The 26282-nt window shown below is 44.0% G+C and overlaps 1 protein-coding gene across 1 annotated transcript in view; it reads right to left on the reverse strand.

Moving 5' to 3' along the window:
* LOC138247077 (IgGFc-binding protein-like) overlaps positions 1-26282 on the reverse strand; it is a 276434-nt gene that overhangs the window by 18741 nt on the left and 231411 nt on the right. The window contains exon 7 of the mRNA XM_069201822.1: positions 257-315. Coding sequence (XP_069057923.1) covers positions 293-315 — 23 coding nt within the window. The 3' untranslated portion in view covers positions 257-292. The remainder of the gene's footprint in view (positions 1-256; positions 316-26282) is intronic.

Genomic DNA, 26282 nt, shown 5'->3' on the forward strand with positions numbered 1-26282 from the left:
CAAGCTATGGAGGATGAGCAAAGATCACTTACTGACACAAGTTTTTATGTGTGAGTTAGATTGTCTGAGCAGTGTGAGAGCTAGGTTTCATCTCACTTCAACATTGTCACCCCTTTTTCACAATGCCTGGCTTTCTGTTCCCCCCATTCCATTCCAAAACCCATTAAGTGGAAACATTTAAGGGAATTCTCATTTGAACTCATGAAGGACATGCTTAAAATATAACCCCTAGATGACTTGTGGTTGGACTACTCACGTGTGTTCGTCTCAACAGTTTCTATGCATTAGGGCGTTATTGCACATGGCCAAGCTTTACTGTAATAAAACAAAAATATATATATTAGAATTGCATGCGTGAATTAGGCTTGTACAGTTAACTTTACATTTTCCTAAATGCTAAAAAATGGATCTATGGCATGCATACATAACAGTGGAATTTGATCAGAACAGTGCACTCTGATCCCATTTCAAGGGCACTGTGGTATACAAGTTATGTGATAACATCAGGGGTAATCAAGGGTGGGTCGTAGACAAATAACTGATAGGGTAACTTGGGTGAAACATCTTTCTGTCTCGCTGCCAATTTTCCGTAATGTACCAACAGGGGTGGAGAAGAAATAAAGTATATGCTAGAGGTTATGTTGGTGAACAATACTCTGCCCCTTAAAGCGCCTCATACTTGTTTTATCGCCAAATGTTATTTTGCAAGTGAATACATGTGCTTCTAGATGGCAGCTAAAGTTCCTTACTTGTAATAAACTTGCTTTTCTTGAATACGCTATCTCCTGCCAGACTTGTTATTCAGCTAACATTGTCTGACGACACTACATATTATGATGACAAAGATGGTCTCCGCTTACCTTCAGTCTAAAGATGTTACTTCATTTGTTAAGTGCTTTTGCATGTATCATGCCAGCCATATGCTTTTTGGTCTTTCTTCTGCTGCTGCATTGTTTCAAAGATCCATGGTTAATTTACTAGGTGATCTTTGTGAGTTTAAGTTTTTCAGGATTACTGTTTGGGTTATAGTCAAAGTATAATAAAGAATGATGGATGGAATGCCTAAATTAATCTCAGCCACTGGTAATTACTTGGGGCTGCATCCCAGTCCATCGTTATTCTGCACCATGCCACATCAGTTTGGACCCAACTATATGCAGGTCTTTCTTTACCCTGTTCCAATGGGAATAATCCAGCCCAAACTGCCAAGCCAGGAAGACCGGAACAAAAGCAACCCAGGACTGGTTTTGCCCTACTTATGGACTCATCAGCCAGGTATAGCTTGGTTCCAGTGACAGTGTTGCATGGGACACACGTCTGGGCAAACTCACCCTGTTTAGGGCAACACATCAAACATGACGCACACATGGTGGCAGTAATGGGGAGCTAAGGGGTGCAAGGAAAGTGGCGCTGCACTAGGTGCAAAGGATCTGAGTGATCAGTAGAAAGGGCTCTCACACACCCAAGGGGCACATTCCTGCACAGACAAAATCCATGGAGGCATTTTCCTCTATGCGTGTTGCAGATGCAGCTCAAATGGAAAGAAGAAAAAACAAGGAGCAATAAAGATATTTCTCCTTGTTATTCCTGATCTGGGAAGGCACAGAATTTTGATGCAGTGCGAGGTTTATAAGTCCTTCAAATCTGAGAATGCCTCAAAGCCTATGGGTATTATTTGGGAAAACCGACCACAATGCCCATGGAATACCCCCTGACACAGACTGAGGCAATGCAGTGACTTGTGCTGCCTTGCCTTACTCCCTAACTATGAGGCCATTAAATGCCTTCCAAAGTGGCTTTGCATGGCTTCATATATGGGTCGGCAGTCTGCGCTACCGGAGTGTCAAAAAAAGTGATGCTCCGGTGGCACACAGGGCTTGTAAATATGCCCCACAGTAACTAAAATCTACTCTACATTTAAAGACAGTCAAATTATTTATCCCTTGAACTCTCCTCTAAAACATCTGGATACTCGGCCACAGCTTATCTCATTTGACATATGATCCTCAGAGGACTTGGAAAGGCTAAATAAACAATTTAGATCTGGTTCCCTTCTAGGTGTCTGCCCTCCACAAATATTCAAATGTGCAATAAATTCCCTTAATCTGCAGATTAACAAATTGTTTAACCTTTCCTTAGAAACCAGCATGGTACCATGAAACTGAAAAATGGCTATGGTGATCCCTCTACTGAAACTGACACATTTTGGACCCTCTAAATCCAAATATTTATAGACCCATTTCCTTACTCCCAATGATGGGTAAGATGTTAGAATACTGGGTTAATGCACACATCACCCATTGTATTACAGACAATAACTGCTTACATCCCTCTCAGCATGGTTTCTGGGCAAGATTCAGCATTGAATCTGCTCTCCTTCAAGTGACAGACATTATCAAAATCCAGCTAGATTATGGCAAAACAACGGTTTTAGTTCTGCTGGGCCTTTCGGCTGCATTTGATACGGTCTTACATGAGATCCTGTTACTCGGACTGGAAGAGATAGGCATCATTGGCATAGCCCTCAGTTGGATATAAAAAATTCTTAAGGACCGAGAGCAAGCTGTCTTTCTTTCCCCTTTCACGTCACAATTCAAGGAAGTAAAGTGCAGAGTCCCACAGGGGTCGGCCCACAGCCTTATGTTATTCAATATTTTTATAGCTCCACTAGCTGCTGGGGCTCAAGCCTGGGGTATTAATGTTGTGTCATATGCTGACGACACGCAATTGATGTTTCCTTCTAATGATTTGGATAACTCTGTCATTGCCAACTTTTATGGTTGCTTTTTGGCTGTGGTAGACTGAATGGTCAAGAGCTGCTTTTGCTTGAACTCAGACAAGCCTGAGATTATAGTCTTTGGCACAACATCATCACTAGGTACAGCTCACATCTGGCCATCTGAGCTGGATACTCCCCCATCACCACCGTAGGGGCCAGGAACTTGGGAGTTAAAATTGATGTCTCACTCTCTTTCAAGCCTCATATCAAAGCAACTGTCAGCATTTGTTTTTCTTTTTTGAAATCACTAAGGAAACTGTTTGAATCCTTCCAGCTAGCACACATAAAAGTATTACACAAGCGCTTATCACATCAAGGCTAGATTATTCAAATTTCTTCCTTCCTGGGGCCCTTCAAGAGCCTGTTAACAGACTTTAGCAGATTCAAAGTGCTGCAGCTCACCTTGTGATGAATATTCCACATCACAGCTCTACTAGACATAGGGTTGAAAACCCTTCATTTACTTCTTATCAGTCAACAAACAAAGCACTTCTTCTTACCTTCACTGCCATAAACTCACTAGGTCCCAGCTACATACAAAACAAGATCAGAAGTTATAAACCCTGCAGAAATCTTCAATCCTCCCATCAAAATCTTTTATGTATTGCAAGAATTAATAAATCCAGAACTGGTGGCTTTCTCCTTTCTGGCACCAACACTGTGGAAGTCCCTTCCTGATCACCTTTGTAATATACCGTTGGAAGCTATGTTCAAAGCACTTCTGAAAACCCATCTTTTCAAGAAACTCTGATTTGCTCCTTTCTTCTTTTTTCTTATGGAAAAAGCCTGATGTGCGCTCTCTTAAACCTATATGCAAATAGAGCTGGGATGCTCCTGATTGGAGCAGCTGTTTTGCTCCTTACAAAAGCTCTCATTCATTTTTCCCATTATGGTCACTTTAAAAAAAAGCAAACTACAAATAATTAATATGCCTTTGTCCCTTGGATGAATCATATGACTATGGTTAGTGACCGCTGCATGTATGAAGCTGAGGACTACAGGAATTCTCTCATTCATCTAAAATTGGACTACCACCAGAATTAAAATTCAGAAGTTGCTAAATAACTCAATAGAAATAGTGAGTTTTCCTGATATTGAGTTTTTTTTTGCATACTGTTCTGTATTTTGCTCATAGCAGCCCTTTTAACAAAGTTGGGATGGGTCATTATTGAAACATCTCTGGGTCAACCTATCACAGGCCTAAACTGATTTGAGATCAACCTATTTCTTTCCAACCCATAATCGATGACAGCTTTTCATTTTGGAAAAGATTACTTCACACAATATATGTAGATCATTTTTTTCATTTTGAAGCAATGGTCTGATACAACGGTAGAGGAGAACAAATCATTCAGGTGGAAAAACTCTTGATCTTCTTACTTTGACATCAACAATAGTAGATGTATAGTTAAGATTAGTAAATCAATACTTTCCTGTATATTCTTACCTTCAAGATATAGTGACAGTCTGTGTTCTGCTGTCAGCAGTCTTTTAAGTTTAGTTTTTGGCCTTTTTCTTTAAATTGCAGAAATGACACATTTTATATATGAGTGTGCAGGTAAAATCAATGTGTTAAAATGTATCATCCAGACATACCTACATAAATATAGTTCAAATTATTTTGGAATCGTGTAAAGCTGCTGTTGGATATCCTTTGCCTGATAACCCAAGCCTGAATCCATAGTAGACTTCAGATCCTTTTTGGAATGGATGATTTAGTATTGCTAGTTATGGAGAACATCGCATATCATCTATGGCTTCTCCCAAATGGTTGGATATTGAGAGTTATTCTGATCTGTGCAAGCATCCAATTCTGACCTTGCGCACAAAATAACTCAATATTAATTTATTTATCGAGACAGCCTCCGATTTTTTGAAGTATTTACTAGATGCTTAATAGCCAAATATCCTTTAGAGGGTAAATCCTGTGTTTGGGGGAAAAATTTGAGACACAACAACTGAGCACAGTAATATTTCTTTAGGTCATTTAATAAGCAATTCAGTTGTCTTAACTGTTAATGTGTAAGTATCCCATTCCTACAGTAGAAATCCCATACAATTTGTAGCAGAAATAATCCAGCATAAAGGTCTTCCATTGCCAATGGTCTCAGAATATTTTCAACCACTGGGTACTCTGACCAATACAGCTGTGGGACCTGCCACAACACCTTTCCTCCCCATGGACACCTCCAGGTCTTCTGGCAGGATTTCAAATTCCACTACTTTTGGGTGCCACAGTACCTTTTACTTTCAACTCACAACGATAGTGGGAGAACTGTGTTCTTGTTCTTTATGATATGAAGATGTCCTCCAAGTCCCCCAGCTCCTGCCTGTACAAAAAACTGTGTTGAATGTATCACAGATACAGACAAAAGTTCAACAGGTGGTTGTGTTTTTACAAATTATGTACTTTTACTTCTCTGTACATTGGCAGATTTGGGCACAAGTTTATGGCTTAGCCTCTGCTTGTCCCTGGTCTTATTGACAGTTTTGAGTCAACACACTCTGTCCTGTTCCCAAAATTCTTTCTTGAATGGAGTGAGTTGTGTAAAAAACATCCCTCCACCAAAGAGGCAGATGGCAGTCAGGGCGAATGTAAACCTTCCCAAGCAAGGCACAGTAATATACCTGTCATTCCATATGCTGCTTGGCCGTCAGGTTTCCTGCACTGAAATGATATGTGGCCGCCCAAATCGTAAATACACTGCAAAATATCACCTACTGGACCACAGAGAGGTGATATTACGCAATAAACCTAAACCCATCTGTCACCTTCAATGTGTTATGTGCACACTCCTAAACATGGTTCACTGCTACCGCAAAGCTTTGCGTTTCAGAGATACCAAATGTTTCTGAGTTCCTTGGAGAGTCCTGCGGCCTATATAAAAAAAAAAAAATGATGGGACTTTTTATTTACCCACCAAAATAAATATATTGATTTCTCATGGCCCTACAAGCTTTCTTATCTGTGATTGCACCAAGTGTGGTCAGTATTTACACAGACCTTATGATACCCCACGATAGCATTTGGAAACCAGATTGACATCAACTCCACCTATGTGACCAGGGATCATCCATTAGCATACATATTGGTTCAACTCAATACTAAGGCCCATATTTATACTTTTATAGGGCCGCATTTTTAACGCAAAAGCGGCGCAAACTTACAAAATACATCATGTACTTCTCAAGCATCTGTTTGTCCAAAGTGACAATTCCAAAACATATGTGGCAATGAGGTGCTTGTCAACACTGGCTTTCATAAATGATCAGTGGTGCATGGGAAAATGAGACCTTACACTGGCGCTGTGCTCTCTTGTCCATGATAAGCTGCCCAAACATATAGCCTGGCAGACAATTTTCCTTGCAACCATATCTTCTATTTGGCTTAAAAGTGAGTAGCTGGCTTTGTGAGATCGCTATTATTCATTGAAAAGGTAGACTCTGGTATTATTTTGTCCAATAGGTTATGCTGATTTTCACCTTATTAAAGTAATCTTCCTTCTAGCTTGCTTGTTTTACATAAATACACAGTTTCCTCTATGGTACGCCTCATTTGTCGGCAACAAAGATATTAATTGTATAAGCTCATCAGATAGCTTACATCCTGGTGTCCAGCGCTTTTTTTAATCAAATTACATATGTACCTTCTATTGTATAAGACATCTCGCCTCATAACACTCCTTAAGGAGCATAGATTTTGGGGATCATGGCCTATTCCAAGACAACATATTCTGCTTTTCACCTATGTTGTTAGACTTTGATGTAGCTCACTCCAAGCACTTTATGGCACAATTTGGAGTGACTCAAAATTAAATTCAGAGATACTGACTGCACAAAATGAATTCTCCACCACTTTATGTTACTCTTGATAGGATTACAAGTAAGTACCGAATTTTTAGTTTATTAGTAGAAATCCATTATCCGCCCAGAAGACTTCATCATATCCCATGATAAAACCTTGGACTCACCAGCATCTCAAAAACTAAATCTTACTCTTCCGTGCACATGAATCCCAACTTCTGTCCAAGTAAAAAAAAAACAAAGGAACCTATCCAAATATCCAAACAAGGTATATTCTAGTTAACCCCATAACTTTTAGCACACACTCAGTAGAGAAGAAATCACAAAACAAGCAACCCTCAGGTGGGCATCAGAAATTATCCAGGTTACTGTACAAAGGATCACAGAGATTCCCAAAAAAATATAAAAATGTATACAGAAATAAACTTGCCCACATATGACAGACCTGGCTATCATCAAACCGAATCACTACTCTAAAACAGAATTCATAAACTGCTTTTCAACCTCTGCTTTTCTTACTGAAATCTTACCCTTTATCATAACCCAACATATTGATCATGTCAGGAATTTGGTATCATGAAGCCTCTCAAGCTACTGTTGAGCTAATGTTAGTTGAGGGATGCTCAGTTAAATGCTTGGATAGAACAGGCAGAAAAGGTAGTGTTCTCTAGATAGAGTTAATATCAATAGAACACCAATCATCACAAAGCTGTATCTGAAGTGATAATTACTAATGATATCCTAATAAGTCCTCACTTTTTCAGTGCCTAGTTCTGTAACTGTTCTCTTGACTCCTTAATAAAAATACCTAACCATGCTTTGCCAAATGCCTCATCTTTTGTTTTTTAAAGGTAAATTCTCATTCAAACAACATGTTAGTGAGCTAGAAAGGAGCTGATTGGTACCTTGGACCTGACTGCAGCTGCAGGAAGGGGGCCCCTCCTGGACAGATTCACATTTACGCAACAAGGAAAGGTGAGCAGACACCGAAATTGACTGGAAGTTCTGCAGAATTCATGAGGCAAAGGTCCATCCTAAAGCCATAGTTGCAACTACATCAGAGCATTAGCCCTAGCATTTGGCGTATGGCAAACTAGGAAAAAACATAACCCGCGTAACTCACCTTTTTCTGATTGTCAGGGAACGTGAATATTGTTTGAATCATTTTGAATATTGTTTGGGTTGCTGATCATGTGGACCACTAGGCATGACACAAATGGTCCGCATAGGATCTAGGTGTGATGTAGGGCCCCATCTCAATCTTACTAGGTGTTAGAAATGGGGTCTTTGGTTGGCAGTCAGGTTACCCCCTATCCAACCAAGGACCCTCACTCTATTCAAGGAGAATCACCCTCAGTTAATCCCCACTCGCCCCCTTGTTAGCTTGGCATGAACAGGCAGGCTTAACTTCAGAAGCAATGTGTGAAGTATTTGTACCAACACAACCAGTAACTCAGTGAAAACACTACAAAATGACACAGGTTTAGAAACATAGGCAATATTTATCTAAACAAAACAAGACCAAAATGACACAAATCAAACATACACAAGTCAAGATGTGAATTTCTAAAAGAATAAGAGTCTTAGGGGGTCATTATGACCCCGGTGGTGACTGTTAATGTGGCGGTAGTACCGCCAAAAGGATGGCGGTACATACCACCACATTATGAGAATGGCTGGTTGGCTGCAGCCAACCCGCCACTTCTCCACTTATACCGCCATGGTGGTATCAGCCGCCGGGCCGGAGATGTCAATCTCCAGCCTGGCGGCCAGCACAGTACCGCCGCGGCATTATAAACCTGCCTACCACCATGGTTTTTGTGGCCTTAGCAACACTACGAAAACCATGGCAGTAGGCCCTGCTGGTGACAGGGAATTCCTTCCCTGTCACTGGTAGGAGGCTCCCCCACACCCCCAACACTTGCTAGATGCCTCCCACCCCTCAATCCAAACTCCCCTCCTACCCCTCCGATCAACACATACGCCTCCCACCCCCTCCAATCTACACACACACCCACACCCCATCCGATCAAAACACACACCCCCACCCCCTCCGATCAACACACACACACCCCGACCACCCCCTCCGATCAACACACACCCCCACCCCATACACGTATACACCACACAACTGACCCCACAGCCAAACATGCACAAATCATCCCCCTCCCCCACTAGTCACAGTGCCCCTCACCCCCCTCTCGGCATACATGCACACAGACACTTCCACGCACCATGCATACATTCATTCACTAACACTGTCATACACGGATTCATACACACACAGCATACACGCATTCATACACGCATACTTACAGACATAGTGAAACACATTCTTACACAATCACTTCACCATTCGTACACGCATTCAGTCACATGCATACAAACATGCAAACTACACAACACACACAGACACATTTACCCAAGCACTCACACACTCAGACACACACACAACACCCCTACCCTCGCATCCCCCTCCCCTGTCGGACACCCGACTTTCCTTGTCCCGCTAGGAGGTCGTCCGGCATGGAACAGGAAGGGGCACTGCTACCACCAGCAGTGCCCCGCCAGCAGAACACCGCCAGGCCGTATTACTGGACATAATACGGCTGGGGGGGTTCTAATGGCGTGGTGGTGCTGGTGGTAGCAGCGCCAGATTACCACCGTCCACCAGTATGATCACTGCCGGACTTCCCCCCTTCTAGCTGCGGAAGTCCGGCAGTGACCATAAGACGGATGGTACCCGTGGTGACTGTATTTTGGTGGCCGTCACCACGGTGGTAGGTGGTTTTTACCGCCAATGTCAAAATGACCACCTTAATCCTTTAGAAAACAGTGAGAGTGTTGTTAGCGCACAAAAGTACCTGGGTAGCTTCAAAATAAAGCAGCACAGGCGAGCGTGCATCACAAAAGGCCAGCGTTCTGTCAATTTCTCTCCCACAAGCCAAACATGTTTTGTTCTTCCTATGGTCGGGTCAGCATGTGTCGTTTCTTCTCTCCCGCAAGAGAGCAATGCATCGATCCAGACGGGCACCTCGGTGCCAGGAAGGCTTTGCGTTGATTTTCTGTGGCCAGCGATGTTGCAATGAAATCTGGTCGCACGGTGTCCAGAAAACAACGCTGCGTTGGGGCTTGCGTCATTAACAGCAGCCACTGCGGGTGTTGCGTGTCGTTTCTCCAACCGCGTTGCATCGCTCTCCCAGCTGCGATGCAGGTGAGGTGTCAATTTTAGTCATGAGGCCGGCGACGTGTCGTTTATCAGCTGTGGGGAGGGTGGTGCATCAAAAGTTTTCCCGCACGGCGGTCTTTGCGTGAATTTCGGTCCTTGTTCTATCAACTTCACTGTTCAAGGGCCCAGAGACTGGATAGGGCACCACTTGCCAGGGCAGGAGTCTCAGCAGAGAGTCCGGGTGCTGGCAAAGGAAGTCGTTGATGGCCCTGAGACTTCAAAACAGGAGGAAAGCTCAGTTCAAGCCCTTGGAGTTCTTCTCAAGCAGGAATGCACAACAAAGTCCAGTCTTTGTCCCCATTCACAGGCAGAAGCAGAAACTGCAGGATAGCCCAACAAAGCACAGTCACAGGCAGGGGCAGCACTTCCCATTGTCAGGGGTTTGGGGGGCTCTTCTTATACCCCTTTCTGCCTTCAAAGGAAAGTCTCTCTTGTTTGTAAGATCTGCCTTGCCCAGGCCAGGCCCCAGACACACACCAGGGGGTTGGAGACTGCATAGTGTGAGGGAAGGCACAGTCCTTTCAGGAGTGAATGACCACTCCTCCCCTCCCTTCCAGCAGAGATGTCTCATCAGGATATGCAGGCTACACCCCAGCTCCCTTTGTGTCACTGTCTAGAGAGAGGTGCAAACAGCCCAACTGTCAAACTGACCCAGACAGGGAATCCACAAACAGGCAGACTCAAAAAATGGTTCAAGCAAGAAAATGCCTACTTTCTAAAAGTGCATTTTTCAAACACACAATCTAAAAACCAACTTCACTAAAAGAGGTACTTTTAAATTGTTAGTTCAGAGACCCCAAACTCCACATTTCTATGTGCTTCCAAAGGGAATCTGCGCTTTAATTACATTTAAAGGCAGCCCCCATGTTAAACCTATGAGAGAGATAGGCCTTGCAACAGTGAAAAACAAATTTCTCAGTATTTCACTGTCAGGACATTATGTCCCACCTTTAACATACACTGCACCCTGCCCATGGGGCTACCTAGGGCCTACCTTAGGGGTGGCTTACATGTAAGAAAAGGGAAGGTTTAGGTACACTTGCCAAGCTGAATTGGCAGTTTAAAACTGCACACACAGACACTGCAGTGGCAGGTCTGAGCCATGTATACAGGGCGACTAATGTGGGGTTCACAACCAGTGCTGAAGCCCCATTAGTAGAATTTGATACAGGCCTGGGGCACCTCTAGTGCACTGTACTAGGGAAATACTAGTAAGTCAGATATGCCAATCATGGAAAGCCAATTACCCATACATTTTACATTGGAAAACTTGCACTATAGCACTGGATAGCAATGGTAAACTGCCCAGAGTAACAAACACAGCAAAAACAGCACACATCCACAACCTGGGAAACAGAGGCAAAACGTTAGGGGAGACCTCGTCAAGGATGCCAAGTCTAACACTAGACTATACTGGTTTTCTCAGTGTTACCAGTTTCTTAACATCATTAGTAGCTGAAAGAAGTGAGAGGTGTGTTCGCTTGGACCGCTGAACGTGTCACAGATATTACACAGGACCTCTGGGTGTGACACAGGCTGTAATTCGGATGATAGGGGATAAGAACGATTGGGATCCATGAGATTAGGCATAGCTTGTGTTTGGCCAAGAAGGGCCTATAGTTGCTTCTTTCTTTCTTTGTTTGCATAAGTCATTGCTATCTTTGCTCCGGAGCAGATATCAACAAGATTATCAGGCTCACCTAGTCCAAGTACTGCACAGCCCTTCCCCTAGTTAAAGGATAGCATCAGCTAGGGGCAGACTAAGGTATTTCTGACAAGGTTGTTTTCTCTTTTATTTTCTGTGCTTTGTTCTGGTTGAAATGCTGTCATTTTGATATTGTGACACTGGTAAATAATGCAACTGTGTTTGTCTTATGTGTTGTGTTTTGTCATTGACTTAATGTGTAAGAAGGTGGTGCTGATTCTCACAAATTGCATTTTGATATCAAAGTGAGGTGCGCTATGTTGATGGTAAATTTAATTGAGTTATCAATTGCACTTTTTCCTTGGTTGTGATCTTTCATAAGCATTGATATTTCTGATTGTCAAATGTTTATTTTATCCAGCTATAAATATTATATCTAGTAGTCCCCATATACATATTTCCCCACTACCAATATAAAACTTAAAATTCTATAGAAAACCAGGAAAGATAGACGCATATAATTCCATAAAAATAAAAGCTAGAAGTGTAACTCTCCCCTAAAACTACCCAAATTCATTATGGAATCGCCTCTAAAGTCCCTAAACTAAGCATATGCAAATTACATTCCCCACACAGGTTAAAAAGCTTGACAAGTTTTGCCACAAATGGCACACACACACACAGGCAGATACGTTCCCATGGCCAAAAGAGGGATCCTTTGACACTAACATAATTTAACACATGAAAATATTTATACAAACCAAATATGCAGGGCAAAAGAAGGACAAAAGAGAAGCATTACTAGAATTATGGGCTGTCTTCGAGGAAGCTTAAGCTGATAACACTAACCTGCAATTCGCACTTCCCCTGTCATATGTAGTAATGCAGTTTTTCTGCCATTCCCGCATTAGGATACATCAATCCCCCAGTCGAGGGAGCCCAAGGGATCCCTACCAAACAACAAGCCGTTAGGTCTGGGCATGGCAGACCAATAGGCCAACAAGCCTAGGCAGTCCCTACACCACCCAGTCTGATGCTAGTGCTCCACGAAGTTGGACCCCCCCATCAGTTACATTCGGCCCACCAAACCTCGGCGGCATGGAGAACACACACACTCCGACTGGTGCCGGGGAACCCAGTCCACTGGGATCTGATGACCAGAGGGGAGACACAGGGTATGCTCAGGTAGCTGAAGAAACAATAGTAAACGAGGGTGAGGGCAGGTCCCGACTAAGAAGAACAGTGCATAGCTCAGCACGAAGGAGGCAATCTAGGTGGGATTGAGAAGAAACTCATGAACTGAGAAGAGAGAGCGAGCTCGCGCCCTAGAAGCTCAACAAGGGAGTAGAGCAGAATGCCCTCCACCTGAGGCGAGCAGGGGTAGATATGGAGCCCGTTTGAGGAAGATTGTGAGGTAGAATCAGAGGAGAGGTTTCTGACCAGGAAATTAGAGACCAAGGTAGCCTTCTACAAACTCAGCTCAGACAGAGGAGACGTAAGAGGACAGCAGCGACAAAGATGCCCGCTGCTCCTCCAAAACACACAGGACAGATAAAATAACAAGAAGGGATATAGTAGCTCCAGAGGAAGGAGAGATCTTTGCCCGATCATTTTGTCACCTGCTAGGCCGCTGGAACGAAGGGAGAGACCAGTATGCTAGATCCTGGCCGGAGGAAGAATCCATCAAACCAAAGGACATAACTGTTGTGGAAGATTGCACCTGGCACGAAGGGGGAGATCCTTAATGGAACTCCCCTTACATGCAGGACTGTCTAAGGAGATGGGAACGCTATGTTGAGGGGAAACCAGTGGAGCTGCCAAAATGAGAATATGCCCACTACTGCAGAAGGGCACGCCAGGGACCATCTATATGCCATGGGCTCGGATGGATAAGGAAGGACTAAGAGCCAAACTGCTGCCATTGTTGGATGGGGCATGGAAATAAATCTCATGCTTTATGAAGAACACCGTAGGGATAGCCCAGTGATAGGTGATGTTAAAAGTCTGCTAAATAGCATTATTGGAGGGTAGACTAACACGGTGTTCATCTGAGCCTGCATCCCAGTAATCATGCTGAAAAACAGTGAGCATGGCTGGAACACATTCAATTCATACAGGCACCAAATATGGACTGCGCTAAGGGAAATGTTCCCTGACTGCCCAGATGTAGTGTAGTGTAGCCATTTTTAGTATAGCATTATGCACGTTAGGTTAACATATTAGGGCTCTGTGCATTTTGCCCTAGACACGTTTTATTTTGCCTCGCACTGTTATTTTACAATAACCAGTTTTACGGTCTTGTTTTATTCTTTCTATCACACTGTTTAGCTTAGTTCAGCTCTGTGTTCGCCAACACTGCATTCTTTCTCACCCTGTGCTTCAGTCAAGGCTACAGTCAGGTACATTGCCGGTACACGTGGTAGACGTTTAGTCTCTGGTGTTCGTAGACGATACACATCCTTACGTGGGGACATTTTCTTAGAACATCTGCGTGTTAGTTATAAAATCACGTTCTAGTCCTAGTACAGGTCAGAGGCAGATTCCGACCAGGAACCTACAAGTAGATGCTGACTGCCCCGTTGCAGATGTTGATGCAGCTTACAGGCCTTTGCTCAGGTATGAGGGTTGATGTCCTCCCGGAGGAACCTGAAAGGCAGGCTTAGAGCTTCCCATGCTGTGCTCATAATATAACTTAGAGAGAACTTAATATAGTTGCACTATGATAGCCTCATTCTTGTGCTTCACTCTCATCGTTACTATTTTAATCCTACTGTGTTGTTTCGTTCTGGTTATTGCAGCTCACACCTTACTATATAAAATGCAGTCGTTTTATTAAACCGATCTTTAAAGCTTAAACTGCCTTTGTCATTTTTATATGAAACCGTACTGAGAGCACCGGTTGTGACCTGAGTGACCACGACTTCCCTGGGAAGTAATAAGATGTCATGCGCTCGGCTGCCCAGTTGTCTCTTCCCTTTGGGAGAGATAAGGCTCTGCTAGTTAGCCGGAGCATAACCCGGATTTGGGGTGACAAGGGTCCTTCACCGTGGGTTAGACTTAGTCCCCCACACTGTGAATGATCTTGCCGCCCAAAAATCCAGTAGTCTCATTAGGATAATGAGAGCACACGCAACAGTAGGAGGGTTGATGACAGAAACCATGAAATCTGGGGAGACCATAACCGGTTTTCTAGACAGGATGAGAGAATGGGTGAGGGCATATTCTTTTACAACATCCTCAAAAAGGGGCTGCCCACTGAAATACAAGGTGGACTTGACAGCGTAGTCGGGCTACACACCAAGCCCTGGTGGGAGATATAATCATGCATATTGCATTTTCACAAAAGGATACATGAAAAGGACAGGGAAAAACAGGAGCAGACCCAGAGGGACGCCGCTAAGTTGTTCTAAAATAAACTGAGGAACACTGCCCTCGAGGGGGCCACATTAGCCACAAACGTGCAAATGGAACCAGTTCTGTAGGAAGCTTCACCGCAAGATGCTAGAGGGTTTCAATATATATATAACGATAGAAACTAGGGAGGGTGGCAGCAGCCAAGCTCTGTACAGTGCTACTATTGCCAGAGAATTGGCCACATGGCCGACAGGCGGCGACTGGAGCAGGAGTTTATGACCCGGGGCTAGGCCCAGCAAAATTTCCATCTGCAAAACCAAGCCCAGGGAAACCTGAATGCACCTTTTATTGAACTGCAGGAAAGGCAGTCCAATGGCGCACCACCGCAGCAGGTAGATGGACCAACACATGGCAACAACAACCACAGACAGGGAACCCAGCCCAACAAGGACTGGTGCCACAGCAGGGATGGGTAACTGTTTTGGGAAGTAATACGCTTACACAGGCACAGAACCCACATGCACAGTAAAGCTTAATACCCCCAATGCAAAGCATCCATTTCACACATATTCCAAAAATTCACTGTAGCCAAATCTCAAAGAAGGACCAATGAGATAACATTGGAGATTTAAACCTTTACTTGCATTTGGTAAGCTCAGGGTTGCTGTACTGCTGTCGACTGGGCATTCTCACTGGATAGAATCCGCCATTCAGGGTGCCTAGGACCCACTCTGCTGCTGATCCCCCAGGAGGGTGTCGTTGGCCACACTCCATGGGAAGGGAAGTCTGACAAAGGGGGGCAAGGCAGCTCCCTGACCAGTGCTTAAAAAGCAGGCACCCAGGTCTGTACACCTGCAAGTGAAATGGGATGGGTTTCAATAACCAAGTCCAAAGGTCCCCATTCTCGGGCACCAAGCAAGGACTGGAAAGTCTTTGTTGCGTAGTCTTAGTAGCAATAGTGCCCACAGAAAGTTAGTGGCCCCCAGCCAAATGGGGGCCCCCTTTTAGTTCAAATATGAAGGTGTCCTTCAGTGCCAGGGTCCAGGCTTCCTGTGTGCTTGGGGTAACGAAGACCCCACAAACCTCACAGCACATGCATGGGTTCTGACAGGCTGCGGGGCACCACATGGCGTCGAGTCAATAGAGGGCGTTTGCCAGAACATCCAGCCATACTAGTCCATTCCCATTGTCCGGACAAACTTCAAGGGGTTCTTTCAATGCAGCAATGCTTTTGCCTCCTCCTTTGCCTCAAAGCTCCAAGTAGCAGCCGGGAATGGCAGGTCCAAATAAGATATGGTCTGAGGGAGAGTGGGGTGCCAGGGAAAAGGTAGACCGACAGATCCATTACAGCCCTGAGTAGAATGGAACACAGAGATATGCTCACTCAAGCCTCAGGCCTAGCAATTATCTAACATTAAAGGCCTCACGCACACTGTCTGAAGGGAGCAACAATCCCAGTTTGGTACACTGCAAATCAGAGGAACACAGGGGCTGTAGAAAAACTCTGCGAACCCCTCTGGTTCGCTACAATTAAAAATAACTTATCCTACGACGGTTGAGGGAACTGCCCAAAGATCACTAAAAAGAAGTCGAAAGCTATCCCAAAGAAAAAGGTGTAGTCAGGATACCTGGTGCCACTTGGAGGGTCACACTGTATGCTGCATGCCGGGAATAAAGGGGCACACACATGACCTCAGGGCCCGTGAATGCCAACCAACGTTCAGTATGACACACCTCTTCTTTATACAACCCCTGTGCATGAGTAGGTCGAACACACTGCCCACACCGATGGCACACCCACACACACTAAGGTACTGGAGGGCTGGCGACACCGAAAGAGTGCCAGTTAATAATTAGAATTATCTACATGCTCATAAGTCACCCTGTAAAACATCCTTACAGATGTACACTTAGGCACGAGAAGTACACTTAGGCACGAGAAGGGGGAGGTCCAACAATTCATAAAAAGGAAATAGACTTATAAACGATAGCCCATTATTTTCAAACTAGGTACCCCGAGTAGAGACACCTTCTGATGCAGAAAGTACAGGAATTCCTAAGAAATAATTAGCAAGATACAAGGATGTAATGCGTTTTTTCTTTTATAACAACCAAACCTAGCTTTTATCCGACAGGTCTGCATTTGAGCCACCACCTCCACAGCGAACCATCACTTTCTCAGTGGCCTCACTAGTACCCCCAACATAATCGAGAGTCACAAACTGCTCCAAGAACTAGCAACATCAATACCCCAATGGGATCCCGAACCACACCCTGCTCCAAAGAACTTTTTCAAACTGTTTACAACTGAGAAACTCCCATCACCAAAGTACTTCAGACATCTTCACCAGAATTACCTCAAGACCTACAATGTTCTACAAGTCATGCATTTTTATACATTTATATACTCTCTACTAGGAGTGTTACTGCACCCATACATTTCCAAAAATCAGCCTTGTCTAACTGAGTCAGTTCAGAAATAATCACCCCGCTTGCACAGGGACCTCTCCCACATCACTTATAATCACACCACACCCAACACTAGCATTCCACATGCACTACATAACACCCTTAATACAACACATTGTATAAGCATGTGATTGCAGTGGGTTCCAAGACATCAGATGGGTCATGTTATGTCTGTTCGCTGATACCACATGCAGTAGGCGCAGATGAGCTTTACTTACCCCAAGAGATAGCTCTTGAAAAAGCAATATGCCTTCTCCACCTGTACCTATATAGGATCAGTGCCAAAATACAACCTAGTAGAGTCCCACAGGGTAGTAGTAAATTGGACCCACTATGACACCAGTCCCACAGCACTGTACCTTCTCATCGAGCCAAGCAATATCCAAACTGAGCTAGACAGGATGACAGGGAAGGTACCATAGGGGAGGATAGTGTTTGGCTCCAAGACTTTCTTGAAAAGAGATTCTTGAAGGTAGCAAAATGACTAACCAGTGTACAAACACATCCACTTCCACGCCCAACTGTGGTCCCAGGGTTGCCCTTAGCATATCTGGGGCCGTTTTCATTAGCCACAAGTGGATCCCAAACATGGAGTTCAGTGCAGGGTCATCCACCTTGATGATACGAAGGGAAATGGGTCTTGTGGGGAAAGGTTGAATAACAGCGTCGATATCCCGTGTTAGGAAATCTGGGACACTGAGATAGATAGGAATATATGTATAGAAGGGAAGGTAAACCCTTAATTGTACAGAAATGTTTGCTGTATTCATTATGTTTCGGAGGCAAAGGAACCATTCCACTGGGTATGAATAAAAACTGTGGCAAAATCCTGCACATTCTGGACATGCAATGGGGCACCTCCACTCTGATGGACACTTACTGGTAATGCATAAAGTTTGTTTACACACAGGTCGTCCCTCGATGGTCTGGCCTCTGCTCCCTCATCACCATGCACACCTTGACCCTCGTAATTCCCGGAGAAGACCTGTCAGAACTGTACCAACACCTGCTAAGGAAGAAGACAACTATGTTGCATCAGGCTTGAGAGAAAGAACTGATTATTTTGGCGGGGCTCAGTACAAGGGCATCCCAGAGGAATTCAGATGGTTTACAGATGCATAAATATCAGTAGGATGGCCCATACTGTTCTTCACCTTGAAGACCAACGCAAACGCCCGATGGTTGCAAATAATCAGATGGGAGATGCTCAAAATGATGACCAATACTGAGCTCAGCCTTAATGCAATCAAGGAATCAAGAGCCATCCCCTGCATGGTAATGCAACATTGGTATTTGTTAGACCTAATGATTGCAATGGATGGTGGGGTATGTACGAAGTTCAGTGCATCTTGTATTGCACCATCTACAGAAAGACATGCATGAAGAGGGAGGTGGCCCAGAGCAGGAGTGGTTTATGAACTGTTTCTCCTGAATCCCCCCAGTGGCTGACCGGTCTGTGCATGTCATTGTTGCCCGTTTTCATCATATTATTGTTTATTCTGTGGTTTCCTGCAAGTGGAGTTTCCTGCTATAAAAAGGCAGTCCTCAAATTGGGTAGATTGCAAGTAGATAGGAAAGTGGGACAACAAGCCCCCAACAAGGTGACTATCATGATGTGTGGGTTTGATGGTGTAGTTGAAAATTCAACTAGAGGGGGGAATGTTAATATTGGTATAATCCGTGTTGATGCACACAATGATACATTAATATACACAAATAGAATTGCATCACCATTATTAGATGCACCCGTCGTGAACTCTCCGTCAAACCCAGTAAGCATGTATGTGGTCAGGCAGGCTCTGAGACCTAGCCTGAGGATACTGACTGATGGGTCACAGGTGAGGTAACACACAGGCAGTAGGCAAACTCACATACAGGAAACTTATATCAGATCCCACAGATAAGAGCAGCAACACAACAATGATCCCAGAGATTGGCCCCAATGAAACACACATGGCCAGAGGGGTGCGTGTATTCCCCAAAACACCATAAGGTTAGATGCCACATGATGTTAGGAACACTCAGCCAATCAGAAAGCAGCACGTACAGCACATGCAGCAATCACATACAGCTCAGACCGGACATCTGGACACATTGCAACCTGGCCCACATTGTCTCCACACAAGGTCGAGGCCCACCTGCATTCATTATCAGGACCTTATTTACGACTCCATGACAACTGTTGGCATTATTCACTAAGAAAGGAATGTTTTTTTATTACTTTAAGGTACTCAGAGAAATGTATAAAAGTTACTCCAAACTGATGTACATTGAGAGACAGTTCTCAGGCCCAGGTTTTGTAACTGCTCTCCCGGCCGTAACCACTAATTAAACAAACATTTCCTGCTTTGCAAGGCACATTTTGTCTTTTGTTTTTTAAACATAATTTCCATTCGAGCAAAAATGCAAAAGCAGTCCATCAGTCCATTCTATACTGAATGACCACAAAGTATAACTAGCACATTGCTCTTTGCCCTTTATCAGCCTTTAGAGAGTGGGTCTTGTCTTGTGACAGCCAAGGCTTGGAACTCAATGCCCTACTATCTGTGCATGGAGACAAATCAGTAAAGGGCTGAAAGCCTGACTTTTTAGTCATAATCCAGTATCTCTTCTGGATTCACTAGTCTATCCTTGACTTTTCTGTCCCCCCTTTTTTCTCCTCCTTCCTTATGTTATATGATTTTAATATTCATTAGCACTGGAAAGCCTATAGTAAAAGTTCTCTAAAAAGTAAATCTCACATAACATGCGTAAATTGCTATTTGACCGAATAAGCCAGGTCTGTTATGTAAAACAACATAAAGAAAAATAAAGAACAAGTACATAATTAAATTTCCAATTTGTGTATGTGTCATTTTCTATTACAAGTATATGTGCAAACTTGAGCAGACCCAAGTAACCTTCAACTGCATTGTCTAAGGTAAGTATCAATCGAAGACATCCTGGCCATTCCAAAACTAGCTACCTCTCATGTGTTGTTAAATACTATTCTCTTAACAAATTGTATACAACAAATGAGCAAGTGAGCCAAGTCTTGAGGTATTTCTTTGCTTAAAGGACTTGGGTACCTAATGATGCCTTCTCTTAATGTACTTGCACCCCTGGTGTACGAGGGAGTACTCCTGTTCCACCACTGTGACACCTATGCTGTTATTAGTTTGCCCACTTCTCTTTGAGGCTCCACCAACAGCCCAACCCAAATACTGAGGTGCTGACAGGGACTTCAAGGAAAAAGTGAAGGGGATGAGAAACAAGAGCCAGCTTGGATGTGGTATGCTTCTTTTCATTTACAAGTGTCGGCTGATTTGCCTGTCACCCATAGACTGCACCTGATGACATAATCAATACAGAACAAAGGGCCTGATATAGAGTTTGGAGTATGGAGTTACTCCATCACAAATTGTGATGGATATCTCATCTGTCATAGTATGATTCCATTATATTCTATGGAAATTATAATACGGGGGACAGGATATCTGTCACGTTTGTGACTGAGTAACCCATCCGCCAAACTCAAAATCAGGCCCAAAGTCCAAAAGATATTCAGAGAGTGGCTCAAAATATTTCTGTTACCTTGTCGTCCAGTGTTACCCTAAGATGCATGCAGTGAGATACAGCTATGTTCCTTTGTTTAACTCACTGTCCTTTGACCACTACAAGAGTGTTAGAAATAACCATTCTTTGTGCAGCATTTCCCCAAATGTTTTGTCTTCTTTTGATGAATACGCTTTTGTTGGTCATAGGACTGCACACTTTGCTCCTGCTAACAGGTGATAAAAAGCTTCTGCTGTCCCTTCCAAATGTGATACAAAAATTGGCATAAGCCTAATTGGCACATGTATGTTGCTCTCACGTACTGTCCCTAGTTTACGCAACTATATGTGCCCAGGGCCTGTAACTTATGTGCTAGTAGGAGGCTGCAGTGCTTGAACCACGGAAGTAGCTCTGTAAAACATGTCTCCAGAAGTGTGCTTCTCCTGTTCCTAACCTGCAAGACATGGGACTTAGACACATATTCCCAACTTTTTGCCTCTGAAACCATCGGAGACTGGTACTTGCATCGAACACGCGCCTCCATGTATTGAATCGCCAGTCAGCCTCAGCTTGCTGGTTTTCTCTACTGAACAAGATCCAAGTTCCCGAAAAGTTTCTAAATCCAAACATATAGGGCTTCATCTGGAACAACGGCGAGCAGAAACCCATTAACATTGAGGCCTTCCTTAGCGCAAACGTTCGACGTTGCCCACATGGAGTTTTCCACTTTTGTTGCCAACCACATCAAGACCCCGCTCTTCAGCCACCCAGCTTGTCGCACTGACAACTCTTGTACAACCATTTTTTCTCAATAAAAGTTGCTGAGTCAGAAGATAAGCTTCCACCTGTATACATCTGGTCTCTTTATTCGATCTACGCCCATTGCTGTCAGCCTCAACTTTTGACTGTGACACGTTCTAGCATGACGAGTTAACCGTGGTTGGCATTTTGTGCTTTTTGCCATTCTTTTTAATTCATAGTTTAAAAAGGATTTTTGCAATTTTTGTAAATTGTTGTGGGTTTTTTCTTGTGTTTTGTTTTAACTTTATTACTGTTTTTATACTCTACACCTTGCCTCTAAGTTAATCATGACTGTTGTTGTGCCCAGCTAATAGAGGGTTAAGCACAGGCTTATTTAGTGACATTAGTGGTTCACAATGAGAAATATTGTGATTATCATTTGAGGAGGGATCTCACTCCACCTCAACTAATACTCCAATTTCTTAAAGAGAGAACAGCAAAAAAAAAAAAAAAAAAGTCTGACTCCACCCATCACACTCTCGAATGGCCCTCCAATCCTTTACCCTACACTGTGGTGTTTTATATGGATAAGCAATATATTTTCTCTGTGGGAGTTACAAAGATTGCACAGGACTCTCACGAGTCTTAATGCCCCTGGCAATGGACATTTACATTAATTTATTATCAGTTCAACGTGTGTTGCTGAATGCATCTGTGTTGTGAATCAGGCCACTCTCCGTTACACTCATAGTATTTCACACCAAGCATGCAAGTAAAATTAACCTTGTGTTATTTCTTCTGCATTGCTACTATCACATGTGCAGTAGATCTGTGAGTGTCTTAGCCAATGTGCATGGTAACAAAAGATAGGATAAAAGCAAAGCAACCCTATTCGAGTGAAGCTGACGCAAAAGTGCTATTACACCACAAAAGTTATGCAAGCGCAGCACTAAATGACTTAGTGCTGCATAATGTGAAGGATAATATACATACAAAGTGGTTGCAAGAGAGCAAGCAATGGGATTCGAATCAAACACATGCCTAATAGTCATGCCAGGTAATGTTACTTCAATCCCCAGTAGCAAAATTAACCCGTTTAAAAAACATAAAGATTAACAAAGTAGTCAGAGTGATTTTTCCTGGTTATACGAGTTATACTATATGTAAATATAGTGCACAATATAACCTTGGCCATTTGTTTGTATGGAGATATTTGTAATTGAGGGTACCCTAAAGAACAAAAGTCACCCGCTCAATATCACTTATTCACCATAGGCTATTTATTGGTTTTTCCTCATATTTTGTAATATTACAGGTTCACTTACTGATGCCTTATGGTGCCTACTAGATGGCACCAAACTGCAAGAAAGCAGCCAGTTACTTGAGCATATAGTGGGCACTCCAGCAACAAACCAGCAAACAATCTTGCACTATTTCTGGCAAAATAGAATGGTTTTTATTTTATCATGTGATCTCTCTCATTAACGGTAGTCAAGATAGCTGTGGTCTTACATAATGCTCCTTGGAATTAGATCCTCTGATAGTTTTAAACGGTAGGCGGCCAGACAGGTCTTGTGTAATTGTGATTACCAGTTTAATGAAATGCCCTGATTTCCCTTTCTAGAAACTCAAAAGGTGCCTCCTTCCCCTCTCAGGCCCATATTTATACTTTTTTAGCGCAGCTTTTGCGCCGCTTTTTTTGACGCAAAAGCGGCGCAAACTTAGAAACTACAGTGACAATTGTCACTGCTGCAAAGAAAGACCTCTTTCATGCCATTGAGACATTTGTGCGAAAAGGGTAGCTCCCACCCCTCATGAATGTAACTATATCCTAGCATTTCATATCTGCCCACTGAAATGTGTTTTAAGCAGGATGTGAATTGCATTGTTGAAATAGGCAGATTGATAACCCCATGTATTAACCATTCAGCAGATGGTATTTCAGCCACAGTAAAAGGCAACTTTTTCAACTTCTCAATGTTTAACACAACATAAGTCGCTTCCTTCTTAGCCATCATTTGTCGCTGTTGCGTCAAATTCAATGCTGAAAAAATGTCCCTCTGGCTGACAATTTGCCGGGGAACATGACCAGATTTCAATGTTTGTAGTGTCCATCCTAACTGCATAATGGACCTAAGCTGACTCTGGCAATGTTGTATAAATGTAATGTCACTTTGCACAATGTCTGAAACAATGTTGTTTAAAGTGTATATGCGGTCAGACAAGAAATCCTTCAAGTCTGTGTTGTTAGACAGGATACTGAGGTGTTCTTCAACAGCATCTAATGAGTAACTTTTTAACCATTGCTTGCACAATTTCCCTTTACTATATGTTGGTAACTATACCCAAATGTTCTGATGATACATAGCGAGGGTCTGGTCTATTCATTCTAAAATCCCTGTGGAGTTAACAAAGCGCGCATGACAACCATTTGTGTCCAATGGCCACAATACCTCCCCACCAGGACGTGAGAGTGATGTGTTAAGTGTTACGTTTTGGACCCACCCATCAAGCTGATTTATGTTAATGTATATTTGCCATTTATAAAATTGAGGCAGGGGCAGGGATACTGGGAGCATTTAATTCCTTAATTTTTGCCAAGCCTAAACAACTTGTCTGCTGTTCAGTTTCATTTCAAAATATCATTTGAACAGGTATCAGGCATGCTCTAAATAAAGCTTCCTTTCCCATTATTTGCCCCTTATTTGCCAAGTTTTAGGTCCCCATACATTCTTAGTCAATCGACTTCAGCCAATATTCATAGCTTCTTATAGCCAACCAGGAAACAAAGAAATCAGAATATATCAATTTTGTATCAGTTAATAAAATATGGTACATTTCCATTATTGGCAATTTAAAATAGTACGACTCAGCCTTTTTGACATTGTGTCCAATCAATCAATCAATCAATCAGAGTATTTGTAAAGCGCACTACTCACCTGTGAGGGTCTTAAGGCGTGAGGGGAGGGGGGCTGCTACTGCTCGAACAGCCATGTCTTTAGATGTCTCCTGAAGGTAAGTAGGTCCTATGTCTGTCACAGGTGGGTGGGAAGAGTGTTCCACATCTTGGCGGGGAGGTGGGAGAAAGATCTGCCACCGGCGGTCATTTTGTGGATGCGTGGGACGGTGGCGAGGTCAAGGTCGATGAAGCAAAGCTGTCCGGTCGGGTGTAGAAGGACAGCCACCTGTTGAGGTATTTTAGTCCGGTGTTGTGCAGTGCCTTGTGAGCGTGGGTGAGGAGTCTGAACGTGGTTCTCTTGTTGATGGGAGCCAGTGTAGGTCTCTCAGGTGGGCTGTGATGTGGCAGTGGGGGGGGATGTCCAGGATGAGGCGTGCGGAGTCGTTCTGTATGCGTTGCAGTCAATTCTGGAGCCTGGCTGTGGTTCCTGCATAGAGGGCATTGCTATAGTCCAGTTTGCTGCTTATGAGGGCTTGGGTGACCGTCCTTCTGGTTTCAGTGGGGATCCATTTGTACATCTTCCGAAGCATGTGGAGGGTGTTGAAGCAGGAGGAACAGATGGCGTTGACTTGCTGGGTCATTGATAGTGATGAGTTGAGGATGAATCCCAGGTTGCGTACGTGGTCAGCGGGTGTCAGTGCGGTTCCCAGTGTGACAGGCCACCAGGAGTCGTCCCATGTGGAGGGGGTGGAGCCGAAGATGAGGACCTCAGTTTTGTCAGAATTCATTTTCAGGCAGCTGTTCTGTGATTCGGTGATGGCCTTCATTCCTTCGTGGGGTTGGTTTTGGCAATGGCTGGATCCTTGGTGAGGGAGAGGATCGGCAGGGTGTCATCGGCTTATGAGACGATGTTGAGGTTGTGAGATCGGGCGATGTTTGCGAGCGGAGCCATGTAGATGTTAAAGAAGGTCGCGCTGAGGGACGATCCCTGGGGTACGCCCCAGATTATTTTGGTGGCTTCAAAGCGGAATGGAGGGAGGCGGACTTTCTGAGTTCTGCTGGTGAGGAAGGAGGTGATCCAGTCCAGGGCTCTGTCGGGGATCCCTGCATCGCTAAGGCGTGTGCATAGGGTGTGGTGCAGTCGTTGTCGAACGCAGCTGAGAGGCCCAGGAGGATGAGGGCCGCGGTTTCGCCGTTGTCCAGTATGGTCCTGATATCATTGGTGCCAGAGATGAGAGCGGTTTCGGTGCTCTGGTTGCTGCAGAAGACAGATTCGGATGGGTCCAGAGTGTTGTTCTCCTTGAGAAAACAGGTCAGTTGTTTATTGACAATTTTCTCTATGACTTTTGCTGGGAAGGAGAGCAGGGAGATAGGCCAGAAGCTCTTGAGGTCCTTTGGGTCCACATTCGGTTTCTTGAGGAGGGTGTTGATCTCAGTGTGTTTCCAGCTCTCCGGGAAGGTGGCGGTCCCGAAGGAACTGTTGATGATCTTCCGGAGTTGGGGTGCGATGACGGAGCTTGCTTTGTTGAAGATGTGGTGAGGGCAGGGATTGGATAGAGAGCCGGAGGGGATGGTGTTCATAATTTTGATGGTGTCATTGTCGTTGATGTGGGTCAGGGAGATCAGGAGGCTGGTGGGTGGTGAGTCTGTGGTGTCGGTGGTTGATGGTGGGTCTGACTATTGAAGCTGTCATGGATGTCTGCGATCTTGTGGTAGAAGAAGGTGGCTAAGGAGTTGCAGATGTCTTGTGGTTGCAGGATGCCGTTTATGTTGGAACCGGAGAGCTCCTTCACGATATTGAAGAGCTCCTTGTTGCTGGGTGCATTGT

The sequence above is a fragment of the Pleurodeles waltl genome, chromosome 7, assembly GCF_031143425.1.
Source record: "Pleurodeles waltl isolate 20211129_DDA chromosome 7, aPleWal1.hap1.20221129, whole genome shotgun sequence".
NCBI classification, from domain to species: domain Eukaryota; kingdom Metazoa; phylum Chordata; class Amphibia; order Caudata; family Salamandridae; genus Pleurodeles; species Pleurodeles waltl.